Below are 14373 nucleotides of genomic sequence, written 5' to 3'. Positions count from 1 at the left end.
CATGGACCTCATCGACGCCGGTGTCCTCGTCTACCTCGACGACATCCTGATATACGCAGACACGGAAGAAGAACATGACCGCTTGGTTTTGGAAGTCATGAAGCGGCTGTCAGAAAACCATCTGGCTGTCGCACCCCAGAAGTGCAAATGGAGGGTACAGAAGGTTGAATTCCTAGGCTACATCATTTCCCCAGAAGGCATTGGTATGGCTGATGACAAAGTGAGAACAATTTTGGCCTGGGAGCTTCCCAAAACCTTGAAGGAATCACAATCCTTCCTGGGCTTCGCCAACTTCTACAGAAGGTTCATCAAAGGGTTCTCAACGCTAGCCCAAGCCATCTCAAAAGGTAACGCCCTGGATCGAAAGCTTTGGAAATGGACCGAAGCAATGACCAACGCGTTCAACGACCTCAAGAGAGCCTTCGTATCCGCGCCCGTTCTGGCACATTTCGACCCCGCTGAGCCAGCAATCATGGAAACCGACGCTTCGGACTTTGGGATTGGAGCAGTACTCTCCCAAAGGAAAGAGGATGGCAAGATTCACCCAGTCGCGTTCCATTCGCGAAAGATGTCGCCAGCCGAAATGAACTACGAGATCCACGACAAAGAGCTCCTGGCCATCGTCGACAGCTTCGAACGATGGAGGATCTACCTCGAGGGGGCAAAGCACCGGATCGAAGTCTTCTCCGACCACCAGAATTTGGCCTACTTTACCCACGCCAAAGTCCTCAACCGCCGCCAAGCCCGATGGGCAATCCAACTGGCCAACTTCTGGTTCATCATCAACTACCGACCCGGCCATTTGAACGGCAAAGCTGACGCCCTATCCCGTCAAGAAAGCTTCAAACCTGAGAAAGGGGGAGGTGAGGACCAGCCGATCACGACGGTCCTGCAAGAAAAACACTTCTCATACTCGGAAGGAAGCAGTTTTCTCTTGTCAAAAGAAAGGCTTTGCAGTCTCTCTACCCCTCGATGGAATGATGAGTTTATCAGGCAGCTCAAGGAAGCAAGAGTCAACGACCCGGTATATATGGAACAGTTCCAGAAGGACGCAGACAAGGACTTCGAGAAGTTCGACGATCTCCTCTACCGAAAGAACCGCCTTTGGATCCCCACCAGCCTTCAGAACGAGGTCATCAACTCAGAACACGACACTAAGGTCGCCGGTCACATGGGTATGGATAAAACCATGGAGCTCATCACCAGGAACTTCTGGTGGCCCAAGATGGAGGAATCAGTCAGGGAATACGTCCGCGGCTGCCACGAATGCCAACAGAACAAGCCTCCTCGGCACTCCCCGCATGGTTTGCTCCAACCCATGGAACTCCATTACGCCCCATGGAAGTCCGTTGCAATGGATTTCATTACGGATCTGCCCCTTTCCAACGGCTGTGATTCCATTTGGGTTATGGTGGATCCCTTCACAAAGATGGCCCACTTCATCCCTCTTAAGGTGGGAGAAAAGACAACAGAAGACCTCATCAAGATTTTCGCCCGCTCATACTGGCGATTGCACGGGGTACCATTGGACATCATTTCTGACCGTGACTCCCGATTTACGGCCCATCTCTGGAAGGATTTCCTGAAGCTCGTCGGCATCAAGAGTCGAATGAGTACAGCTTTCCACCCTCAGACCGATGGCCAAACCGAACGGCTCAACCAGATCCTCGAAATGTACCTTCGTGCCTTCGTCAACTACGAAATGAGCAATTGGGAAGATTTGCTAGCCACTGCCGAGTTCGCATACAACAATACCATCTCGTCGTCGACTGGTATCTCCCCGTTCTACGCCAACTACGGCTATCACCCTGCTTCACACAACCCCCCTGACGGCGCCCCTCGCAACCCTGGGAGTCGCCTTTACGCCCATTGGATGACCCAGGTTTACGAGCACGCTCAGAAACATCTCGACCGCGCCCGTCAGAGGATGAAGGAGTGGGCGGATAAGAAACGAACGGATGCACCGGTCTACGAGGTGGGACAGTTGGTCATGCTGAACGGTAAGCACATCAAAACCAAGCGCCCCTCAAAGAAGCTCGACAAGAAGCTTCATGGCCCCTTCAGGATTTCACAGGTGATCTCCCCTACCGCTGTCCGGTTAACCCTGCCCAAGACATGGCGAATCCACGACTCCTTCCACGTCTCGCTCCTGGAACCCTATCGCGCTGGCAATCGGGAGATCCCCGATCCTGACCAGGTCTTGCGAGAGGCAGCCCCAGCGGTATCAGAAGACTACGAAGTCGAGAAGATCGTGGATTCCATGAGGGCTGAATCCAAGGTGTTATACCGAGTCAAGTGGGAAGGATGGAACAAAGCCAGTGATCTCACATGGGAGCCATGGGAGCACTTCTACACTGACGGAGCGAAGAATCAGGTCATCGCCTTCCACGCGCGGCACCCAGAGAAACCTCGAGACCCCAATGTCCCGACAAACTAACTCCTCCACAAGATCCCACCACTGTCCGGCTTACCTTGCCCAAGACCTGGCGTATCCATGACTCCCTCCACATTTCGCTCGTCGGACCCTTACCGCGCTGGCAATCAGGTAGCCCCTGACCCTGACCAGGTCCTGCGGGAAGGCAGCCCCGGCTGAGTTAGAATCTCTCTATGTCTCGCTTGTCGAACCCTTACCGCGCTGGCAATCAGGTAGCCCCTGACCCTGACCAGGTCCTGCGGGAGGTAGCCCCGGCTGAGTCAGAAGACTATGAAGTGGAAGAGGTGCTGGACTCCTTGAAATTCGAAGGCAAGGTTAAGTATCGAACGAAGTGGCAAGGATAGAAGGAACCAAGAACTTGACATGGGAACCATAGGAGCACCTCTTCACTGATGAAGCAGAAAGCAGAAGTCATTGTCTTTCACACCAGGCACTCAGACAAACCCTGAGACCCTAACGTCCCAACGAACTAACCCTTCTACGGAATCCTACCGTCAAAAGCTAACGCATGTTCGGCTCGAGGCGAGCCTTGGAGAAGGGGGAGCTGGTGTCACACGGACATATGCCACACTGTCAAACGAGCATATGCCACACTGTCAAACGGGCATATGCCACACTGTCAAACGAGCATATGCCACACTATCAAATGGGCATATGCCACACCGTCAAACGAGCATATGCCACACTGTTAAACGGGCATACACCACACTCCTGGTGTCATACGAGAAAGACCTACATGTATGCAGATTGCTAGATGCCTTGGAGCCTTAGGTGACAAAGACCCGTACATACTAGATAGGTACCGTTTCCCTTTGGCATAAGAAGGCCTTGAAGCCCAACCTTCCTCTAGAGGTTGAAAGGACCAACAAGGCCTTCGAGACCAAAGTAGTTTATCAGCTGAATTGAACTACTGTTCCAAGCCCAGAATACTGCCCTTGTCACACAGCATATGAGTCCATCGACTGCGAGGAAGTTCTGCCGGAGTGGATTCTTCCGGCACTGATCAAATTCTACTCAAGTGCAACCGACGAGAGGATCGAACGCTGGGTCCTCTTTCAAAAGGAGGGAGAAGTTGGCTTCAATTTCTGCTTGTACGGCATCTTCTACCATGGGCATAAGCATGCAGAAGTTGCAAGAGGAGGGTGCTTCTGTAGGACCCACGTCCCGCCTGGCTTGAGGCAGAGAGCTACCAAGTGTATCCGGGTTCAGCGAAGCGTTGAAGGTTCTGAGAAGGTGCTGTTTTCTTGGGGACAAGATATTGGATCTGCTCCTGTTCTTGGTCGCTTTGAGTGGGGTAGTGTGATGAACCGTTACAAGCACAGGAGTATTATCGCTAGGATAGAACAATAGAGTAACGGAGTAGTAGCCAAAAGGTACTGGTAGATTGTGATAGCTATTGCTTGCTGAAGAGCCTTATAAACGAAGGCCTGGAGGCTTTCTTTTATACTGCTCTTCCCTGGACCTGGTGTACTGGACTCGAGGACCCGGGGTCCCGAAGCCTTCGGGCCTTCGGATCCAACCTGATTGGTCTATTTATCTAGCTAGTTTACATCACTTTGGTTGGATCGTAATAATAGTCCCTGTCGACACTACCACTGCCATCAAGGACGAGGTCTTCGTCCAAACCGGCCAAGAGCCTGTCACCCTCCGTCCCTCCCAGTACTACCATCCTGGCGAGGCGTACGTGTGATGGGAGCCTTGCAGTTGTGCCTCTCGACTGCCATCGCAACTATATAAGACCACTTGAGCGACCGAATTGCCAGCTTCGGTTACTTGTATCCTTTTGGAACATAGCCTAGTGATGTAGTGGTCCGCCAGCGCCGTGACAGTACGCAACCTGGCTTATCTCCTTTGAAAGGCCTGTCTCTCCTTTCCGTCTTTTGACGTCAGCAACATTCGTCGCCAAGTCCAGAAACGCCGCCCACTAGACCAATGTACAAAATGCTTTGAGTGGCATGGCCGTAGAGGGTGCGCTCGCGCTGCTAAATGACCGGTGGCATTGTTTTGGATGCCCCAAGGGGCGCAAGCGTAGACATTTTGTAGTTATGGTTGTTGGGATATCGACCGCGAAAACGGCGATTTAGATGGTGTTAAGGGGTTTGCGGGCAACCAGGTGTTAATACTAACACTTGGCGCTAAGTCTTTTTGTTGTAGGAGGAAGATGGATTGGACATCGTACCGTTGATAAAGTCCAAGATGCGTTCTTGGACGAGAAAGGAGTGAGCAGAATGTGCCTGCCAACGTATATTAGCCATCAAAACCAGGCCCCGCGACTTACCATCGTGAAGTGCCCTGTTGGAGGTAACGGAATGATACACCACAAGTGGCATTGAGTGTGGGAGTCAATTTCGTGTATTAATTAGGTTAAAAGAGAGAGAGAGAACAGAACAAGGAGGACGGAGTCCGACGTGGTTTATATACAGGGTAGCTATGTGTGGATCGTATCCACTTAGTCAGAAACGCCAAAGAATGTGATGGCTTCAACACCTCCCAGGTTCCACGCTCTTCTTCAACGTCCGTCTCTGCGTTATTGTCGTCATCTCCGTCGGGAGTCATGGCCTCTTGGACGTCATTTTGTCCCAGTGGTGGCGCCTCTAGCTCGTCGTCGCTCTCTTGGGATGGCACTGGTGAACCGTAACCGTCCTCCTCCTCCTCCGTTTCCACCTGGACGTCCGGCGCCTCTTCCTCATGCTCCTCAAGATCTTCTTCGTCGTATACGTTCAGCTCAAGATCCGTACCAGCAACATCGACGCACAAGTACCGAGCAACCGTCCCCGAAATCCACCGCAATTTCCTTTCTCCCCTAGGAACAACTTGGTCGTCGAATCTGAATAAAGTTCCTGGTCGGTGGTGGAATCAAACCCCTTATACGCCGCCTCGTACCGTCTCAGCGCTTGCTCGCGCGATTCCCGACAGACGTGGGCCAAGACCGGCGGCTGGCAGCTGAAGACCTGGGGAGCATACACAAGCCCCGGAAACGTCTGTCCAATCGCTATCGGCATGGCATTCCTGTTGCGAATGTGCGTCTCGAGGTCTTCGAATGGGCAGGTGCAGGATATGTTGGCTGGGAAGATCTCGTCCGCTGGGGGGAGAGCTTCGTTCCATATCATGTCGTGGAGTTTCGCGGGGGAGGGACCAGAAGGTTACTTTCTTCGTTGTCGTTGTTGTTATGGTATATGATGGTCGCTGATGTGACATGGAGGGAGTGCTTCCAGCTGGCCCGTCAATTGATAGCTTTTGCAGGTCGCTTGAGGTTGTCGACGTGAGCTGATCGTTGCCGTCCTTTGTGTTGGCCGTTCCGCGTGGTTGATTGACATCCTCCTCGGTCATCTTCATGTTATCGGGCTGGTCCTTTGAGCCTCTGTTCTCTGGGCAGGAGATTATGGTGTTCATGGGAGACACTGCGGATTTGATTGGAGAGATCGAGGCGGAAGAACTCCGGAATTGGAGGAGAGAGAAAATGGGATGAACGCTTTCGAAAGGAGGATTACCGAGATTCGACAGTGAGATGTTGCCGCCAGTAAGTGTCGGTCACAGCAATGGTCCTTGGCTCAAAAAAGAAGAAGGAGATGGGGAACTGAAGAAGAAGAAGAACTGGTTGTCGGTTCCCATTACCTCCGTCTGTTCAGGTTTTATCACTTTCATGATCCCACTGGCCGAGAGCACCTTCCCGAGATCCAAGAGGGAGGTGTGGGTTACATGCGCCAGCCTCCCGTCCATTTGCCCATCAACGGAAAGGAAGTAAACGCGATGCATGCAGGTATCCAAATCAGGTAGGAAAGGGCGGTGGAAGGACGGGATTGGTGTTTCCAACAGTATATTATGGGGCGGCAATTGTGACAAGGGCAGTGTTCTGGGCTTGGAACAGTAGTTCAATTCCGCTGATAAACTACTTTGGTCTCGAAGGCCTTGTTGGTCCTTTCAACCTCTAGAGGAAAGTTGGGCTTCAAGGCCTTCTTATGCCAAAGGAAAACGGTACCTATCTAGTATGTACGGGTCTTTGTCACCTAAGGCTCCAAGGCATCTAGCAATCTGCATACATGTAGGTCTTTCTCGTATGACACCAGGAGTGTGGTGTATGCCCGTTTAACAGTGTGGCATATGCTCGTTTGACAGTGTGGCATATGCCCATTTGACAGTGTGGCATATGCTCGTTTGACAGGGTGGCATATGCCCGTTTGACAGTGTGGCATATGCTCGTTTGACAGTGTGGCATATGTCCGTGTGACAGCAATTCAAGAATAGAAGATGCTCGATACAGGTCGCAGAAAGATGGATAGACGTACAAAGGGAGAAAAATAAAAGAAAAGTAGCAAAAAACATACAACACCAGGGATTCGCTGGTCGTCACCGACCCAACTACTAGTCTGGCCCTCACTGGCTTATCTATGGGAGAGCGGACGGGATCCCGAGTTTTCCAGTGGGTATGGTCATATGTGCTCATTCTAGTTCAATCAACCACTTATAGGCTTGCTCTCCGCACCTAGGAACACGGGAGCAAAATGTTCGTGCGCATAGTCCGGTGGGCTCGACATGACTCGCGAGCCACCACCACTGTGACAAGGGCAGAGTATGGGCTTGGAACAGTGGTTCAATTCAGCTGATAATTAACTTTGGTCTCGAAGGCCTTGTTGATCCTTTCAACCCTCAAGACGAGGGCTGAGTTCCCAGGCCTAGTGATGGCAGCCTTGCAGTTGTGCCTCTCGACTGCTATCACAACTATATAAGACCACTTGAGCGACCAAATTGCCAGCTTCGGAAATACAATGCGGACTCAAAAGAAAAGAAACCAACAAGTGTGTTTTATGAAAGAGATCGGGAAAAAAAGAAGGAGAAAAGACATACAACACCAGGGATTCGCTGGTCGTCACCGACCCAACTACTAGTCTGGCCCTCATTGGCTTATCTATGGGAGAGCGGACGGGATCCCGAGTTTTCCAGTGGGTATGGTCGTATGTGATTATCATGAGCTGTTGGAAGCTTTAAGTAGGTATTTCCGGGGCCGCTGCTGTGACAAGGGCAGTATTCTGGGCTTGGAACAGTAGTTTAATTCAGCTGATAAACTACTTTGGTCTCGAAGGCCTTGTTGGTCCTTTCAACCTCTAGAGCAAGGTTGGGCTTCAAGGCCTTCTTATGCCAAAGGGAAACGGTACCTATCTAGTATGTACGGGTCCTTGTCACCTAAGGCTCCAAGGCATCTAGCAATCTGCATGCATGTAGGTCTTTCTCGTATGACACTAGGAGTGTGGTGTATGCCCGTTTAACAGTGTGGCATATGCTCGTTTGACAGTGTGGCATATGTCCGTGTGACACCTCCTCACAAAAATGCTACTTGTCTCGGCACTGGGCGTCAATGTTGCAATGCACTAACTTGGAGATGCGGCGACTCTGCGTAAGTCCTTGTCAATCATAAACACTACCTTTACTTACCTCCATCTGATAAAGTATAATCTAACGCTATCTCCTAACATCAGAGAAGACTGTGCAGAGGGAACATGCTACGAAGGTGCATGTGTAGGCGATGCTGTCTATAGCACAGACGGTACATGTGGCCGAGACCACGGCTTTAGGTCCTGTACGGGTATATGGGGAGATTGTTGCAATGCAGCTGGGAGATGCGGAACTGGCCCTGACTTTTGCGCATACGGCAAATGCCAGTTGGGGAACTGTGACCGCCAACCAACCTCTTCCACAACCTCATCTTCCACAGCCACCGTTAAAACGAGCAATCCCGTAACCGCCTCAACCTCAAAAGCTTCAACATCAACCGCCACAACTAGTACTACGACCAAGTCATTATCCACAAGCAGCTTGAAGACCACAACCTCTAGTTCCGCTACCAAAACAGGAAGCTCAACCACACCATCCAAATCAAGCACTGCGGCAACTACAACTACCACAAAACCTCCCAGCACTACAATCCCCCGTCTGACCGCTTTGCCTTCGTGTGGCCAAACGTGCTTCAAGAACATGCTTGCCCAATATTCCGCGCTGGGATGTGCCGCTCTAGACAGCTACTGTCTCTGCAACAACGTCAACTTCCAGAACGGCATTCGCGATTGCTCAAACGGAGCCTGTGGAACTGCTGTTGGCAGCACGGTAATCTCTTTCGGAAGCGCATATTATTCTACAGCTTTTGCTACCCACACTGCCACTACCACCGGCTTGGCTGCTCTGCCCTCTTGCGGTCAGATATGCTTCAACAACATGGTGGCTCAGTATTCTGCTCTTGGTTGCGCTAGTCCCGCGCCGTCTTGTTTGTGCAAGAATGCCAACTTTGGATACGGCCTGAGAGATTGTTCAAATGGCGCATGTGGGACGGCAGTTGCTTCGAGTGTAATTGCGTACGGAAGTTCATATTGTGCGTCTGCAACCGCTATTTAAAGGAAGAGAAGTCACCGTGGTAGTTGGGTAGCGGAAAGGTAGTGGTGTGATGTGGAGGATCAGGAACATTGTGTGATATCCCATTTCTGGACATTGTGAATGCAAAGGATCTCATGTACTTCTACTCCAATCTGCGAACTACCTTCCTGTGTAAGACAAGATTTGAAATTCTGCTATATGGGTTTTACCACCTTCTCCTGCCACTAGCTGCATCGATATCACACACCTCCTAGTGCCCCCTACTCATTTCTTATTGCCCTTGAAATTCAGGTTCCTCCTCGGTCAATACCATTTTCCTTTGTCCTTTTTCCGTGTCCTTTTCCTCGTCTTCCACTTCCACTTATCCTTCGATTTTCTTCCCCTTTCCCTCTAACTCAGTTTCCCGTTCCTCTTGTCCTTCGGTTGTCTCCTCCTGTCCCTCGCCTCCAGGGTTAATACGAATACTGTTGGAGGTGTCCCGTGTCACGTGCGGCCAGCCATGGCTCCCTCTGGCCATGGCCCCACCGCACAGGGACCTCCCTTGCCCTAGTTTTAGACCTCCAGACTTTTACACAGTCTGAACTCTACACAATACATCATCATTGATTCGTTCGTGGTTGTTCACCCTGTTCACAGGTTATGAACCCTCTTGACGCAATCTTCGTCAATCCTTAATCGCATCAGCGATACCTTCACCTTCTCGACGTCGCTAGCGACCGACAGAAACCCAGCATTGCCCTCGACGTTGCATCGCGACCGACAAGGCAACCCCCCAGATAATCAACCTCGACGTTGCATCGCGACCGACAGGCTACCCCTCGAGTGACGTCGTAAGCGACCGACCTCATTCAAGCAATCTCAGCAATCGCTACACGACTGCGATCGAACTCCCCCCCACGTCTCGTCATCGTCGTCGAGTCAACCAAGACGACCGACTTCCTGAGAACCATTCACGGCCCGTCAAGTACACCGGCCAACACCCCTCTACCTTTCCTTCTGTCAATGACTAACAACGACTACACGATGGGCGAGATATCTTCCCTCATCCCCCTCAAGGGCGAATCCAACGTTGCCAACTGGAACCGCGCCTTGCGTTGTGAGCTTGCATGCGCCGACCTTCTTGAGTATGTCACCAAAGACGTCGCTGAGCCAGACAAGGTCAAGAAACCCGATGAGCACAAGATCTGGCGTACCGACAGAGCCAAGGCTATGAAGATCATTCAAGCCACCCTCAAGGATGACAAGGTTACGACTACCCTCAGTATCAATGGCTGGGACCAAGACAGCACTGACCCCAAGTATCTCTACGATCTTATTCGCAAGACCGTTGGCAAGGTTACCAACGAGGCTCGCGCGGATATCCTCGAGGAGTACACCTCCCTTCGTCGTGCCAACTTCGATTCCATGGCCTCTTTCCTTGTTCGCTATGATCTTCTGCGCAAGCGCGTCGCTGAGTGTGGTCTGAAAATCAACGAGAAGGTTGAAGTCCTCAATCTCTACAACATGGTCAAACGCCAGTACACTGTCGATGCCAAGTTCTGGGCGGCAGAGATGGCCAAAGACAAGCTCACTACCCTTCAACTCCTTTCTCATTTGTCAACCCTTGGCAACACAGAGGCTCGCATGACTAACCTTACCGTCCAAGTCAAGAAGACAACCTCCACTGCCAGCACTAACGATAAGAAGGATTCAATCAACAAGAACGACAAGGACCGTAAGATCCACAAGCAGGTTACCTGCTCGGACTGCGGCCAGTCCATGCGTGACGACTTCAAACACTTCCCTTGCGGTCATCATCGCAACCCTCGTACAGCTGATTGTTGGTGGTGTGATCCCGACAAGGCTCCCGCCAACTGGAGCAAGAAGAAGGAGGCTATCGAGAAAAAGGCCAACTTTACTAACACGGGCACTACCGCGGCAATTGGAGCGACCAACACTAGCTTAGCCACCCCTGGAACCACCGGCTCTGCCCTGCTCTTTGGCAACTTTGGCTTTGGAGGCCATACCTTTGCTCACTTCAAGAAGGATTTTCATTAGAGCCCATAGCGAGATCTAATCACGTTGATTCCAGTAACTCAACTGCAAAGTATCAATTACAGCATTCAACGTGTGATATCGCTGAAGTCCAACAGGCTCCTGAGGCAACAAACCCCATGAAAGAATTGGTAGTCTACGACTCTGGTTGTGGCTCCAATATCTTCAACCATGTTAGATGGTTTACAGACCTTCAACCTTTACCAGAACCAGCCAAGCACACCATTGGTGATGGCACGGTTACCCTATCATACCATATTGGCACAGTCGAGTTAACAATGCCAACCAACAAGAAAGTCAACATTCGAGTCCGTATCAAAGACGTCATCTACTCTCCTTCGACGCCAGCCAACTTACTATCAACCAAGGCACTGCTTGAAAGCGGCTTGATCTGGGACATGAAGACCAACCAGATTCATCTCCAGAACCAGAAGTGCACTATTCGATGTGATTACATCAATGGACTGGTAGTCCTTCCAGTAATTCAACCCTTCAACTTCAACCAGTCTAGAATCGAGACTAAGGACGTCATGCTCGCTTCTATCAACTATTCAACTATGCACAAGAGGATGATGCACGCAGGAAGAGAGCAGGTCATGAAGGCGTGCCAAGAGGCTGCCATTACCCTCAGCAATACCCATGATCACTTTTGTGATGGTTGTATGCGCGCAAAGGCTACTGATACTATACCCAAGCATGCGCATACTGTTACAACGATCACTCCAGTGCAGTTTATCCGTGGAGACGTCATTCAGCACAACCACCCGAACCATCTGGGACAACGATACTGTGTCCACTTCATTTGTGAAGCCTCTGGTCATCACTGGGTTGACTTCTGTACAACCAAGGGCGAGGCATCTACTAAACTGAAGCAGTTCAAGAAATGGATTGAGCTCCAGACAGGTCTTAAAGTCAAAGTCGTTGGACTCGACGGCGGACCAGAATGGGGGCTTCCAACCAAGGAGTTTCAGAACAGTCAACTACACAAATGGGCCAACGAGGAAGGCGTTCAGATCTACAAGACGACTGCTCACACCCCATGGATGAACGGTAAATCAGAAAGAGCTGGAGCAATCATCATGGAGCGCTCCAGAGCCCTTATGATCGACCTCAACGTTCCACCCCATCTCTGGTCCTTCGTTGTTCAAAGCGTTGTTACCGTAATGAATCTGATGCCCTCAAAGGCAAATCCAGAAGGCAAAAGCCCACATGAGCTACTCTGCAGAGCCATTCCTGGTTACCCCAAGGACGAGATAAAGCCATGGATCAAGCACCTACGCACCTACTTCTGCACCGCGTACTATTACATCAAACCCCAGAAACGTACTAAAGGCGATAAGTTTGAGGAACGAAGCCGTCCTGGTCGTCTAATCGGATACGATGACGCCTATGGCCGTATCTACTGGATCTGGGACCCTGAAACTGGCCAGATTATTCGAGCCAGTGCCGTGAAATTCGTCGAGACAAATCAACCAGGATCCCCAGAGGAGGAAGCTCTACAACATGCCGTTGTCTTTAGTGATCAAACCATACAGGAGATCAAAGATGTCACTGACAGTGGAATCCAGTACTGGATCAACGTTACTGGAACCCACGCGCCGGTAGATTCCCCAACCCCATCTAAACAGATCACTGACAAGTTCAACCCCACTACAGAGAAGAAGGACATGGTCCTCGAGCTCCCGCCAACTCACTACCTTACTCCAGAAGCCACGAGATCTCCAGAACTCCTTCCCGACTCCCCCAACAAACCGATGCGATCTATGGAGCAAGAGGAGGACTTTGTTGACCTCGACAACCTGGCCGAGGAGGATCCCATACCAGGAGCGTTTTATGAATCATCTGATGGGTTTGAGACTGCAGATGAAGGAGACACTACTCCTGATGAGCACGCTGGTGCCGCAGACACGTCTCGTTCCACCCCTTCCCCTCAAGATCAAGAAGCCCCTGCTCCCCAGACCGTTGTCCCCATCAAGACTAAACAACCCGACTTGTCCCTCGAGATCGCCAGACTCCAGCTCGATACCCCCACACCAGCTCAAAGACAACGAGCTCAAAGGCCGCTGTCCAAATCTCCAGACCCGCTTTCAATGGAACAATCTCAACACCCAGAGACCACGGCAAATGAACCAGCTGAGCCAGAGCAGGCACAAGGAAGCCAACCCTCTGAGGAACCCGCTCCGGCAGTACCTCCAGAGGTAAGCGAAGGCAGACCTCGCCGCTCAGTGGCCAAGCCACCCGGCTTCAAGTACGACGTTCAGCGAGCCATTGACAGTAACAACAACGTTGTTGATCCCACCCCGGAACTCCCCACCTTCTTCCATGGCATCGCGGAAGCTAGTCGTGTGACTCGCATCCCCGAATACTGCCTGACAGCCATGGAGGTGCTTTATGACCTTGCTTGCGCTAAAATAGACCGTACCATCCCCAAGAACTACAACCAAGCTGTCAAACTGGCCAACTACAGATCATACTGGTTGCCAGCGATGGAAAAGCAAGTCAAGGCCCTGGAGGATGCAGGAGTCTACTATTTGGTGAAGCGAACCCCGGAAATGCACGTTTTACCCGGTAAATGGGTTTATGATGAGAAGTACAATATCGACTTGAAGGAGTATTTGGCTCGAGCGAGATGGGTAGTCTGCGGCAACTTTGAACACAATAAATGGGACCTACAGGATATCTACGCCGCCGTCGCTAACTCGGTCAGTGTGAGACTTTTCCTTTGCATTATGGCCATCAACGATTTCGAGTGCGAACAATACGACTTCAACACCGCCTTCTTGAATGCCCTCATTCCTGAGGATGGCAAGAAGTATTACGTTGAACAACCGACTGGTCTTGAAAAAGAGGATCGCCACACATGGGTATGCCAGCTGGTTCGAGCCCTATATGGACTAAAACGCAGCCCCCTTTTTTGGTTTGAGACCTTACTGCCAGTCCTGAAAGCACTAGGCTTCACACCCATAGGTGCAGATTTGTGCCTCCTGGTGAACAATACCCTGGGTGCGATTATGGTTCTTTACGTTGATGACTTCCTCTTGGCAGCAGCCAACCTCAAGATTATCACCCACATCAAAGGAACCCTGGAAAAGAAGTTCAAACTCAAACATCTGGGCCCAGTTGGGACCTTTTTAGGCTTTGACATCGTCAGAAATCGAACTGAGCGTACCGTCTTTATCTCACAAGAACGATACACCAAGACAATGATTGACAAGTTCACGAAAGGCCTCGCCAAAGGACAAGACCTTCACCCGACAAAGACACCCTGGCCTCCGGACTTCAAAATCCACGGGGGTGGGGAAGTTTCTGGTCAGCAGAAAGCCTACATCAAGAGCACAGGCTCGTTAAACTACTTATCCACTGGTACCCGACCGGACATCACGTAGGGTTAGGGTTAGGGTTAGGGTTAGGGTTAGGGTTAGGGTTAGGGTTAGGGTTAGGGTTAGGGTTAGGGTTAGGGTTAGGGTTAGGGTTAGGGTTAGGGTTAGGGTTAGGGTTAGGGTTAGGGTTAGGGTTAGGGTTAGGGTTAGGGTTAGGGTTAG

The 14373-nt window shown here is 51.1% G+C and overlaps 4 protein-coding genes across 4 annotated transcripts; all 4 read left to right on the top strand.

The window, feature by feature from the left end:
• Positions 1-1429: 1429 nt before the first annotated feature.
• On the top strand, positions 1430-2437 carry SMAC4_13176 (uncharacterized protein; the record flags this gene model as incomplete). The annotated part of the gene is made up of 1 exon (XM_066091295.1): positions 1430-2437. The coding sequence occupies one exon, from the start codon at positions 1430-1432 to the stop codon at positions 2435-2437; it is 1008 nt and encodes a 335-aa protein (XP_065945948.1).
• A 5518-nt stretch (positions 2438-7955) lies between these two features.
• Positions 7956-8171, top strand: SMAC4_13175 (uncharacterized protein; the record flags this gene model as incomplete). Its single annotated transcript, XM_066091294.1, has 1 exon — positions 7956-8171. One exon carries the CDS (start codon positions 7956-7958, stop codon positions 8169-8171), a length of 216 nt encoding a protein of 71 aa, XP_065945947.1.
• A 2249-nt stretch (positions 8172-10420) lies between these two features.
• Positions 10421-10834, top strand: SMAC4_13174 (uncharacterized protein; the record flags this gene model as incomplete). Its single annotated transcript, XM_066091293.1, has 1 exon — positions 10421-10834. The coding sequence occupies one exon, from the start codon at positions 10421-10423 to the stop codon at positions 10832-10834; it is 414 nt and encodes a 137-aa protein (XP_065945946.1).
• Positions 10835-10950: 116 nt separating this feature from the next.
• SMAC4_13173 (uncharacterized protein) lies at positions 10951-14217 on the top strand (the record flags this gene model as incomplete). Its single annotated transcript, XM_066091292.1, has 1 exon — positions 10951-14217. One exon carries the CDS (start codon positions 10951-10953, stop codon positions 14215-14217), a length of 3267 nt encoding a protein of 1088 aa, XP_065945945.1.
• Between the last annotated feature and the right edge of the window lie 156 nt (positions 14218-14373).

This window comes from Sordaria macrospora, chromosome 2, assembly GCF_033870435.1.
Source record: "Sordaria macrospora chromosome 2, complete sequence".
NCBI lineage: Eukaryota > Fungi > Ascomycota > Sordariomycetes > Sordariales > Sordariaceae > Sordaria > Sordaria macrospora.
Note: the sequence above shows the minus strand (reverse complement) of the source record. Positions and strands in the feature narration are given on the sequence as shown.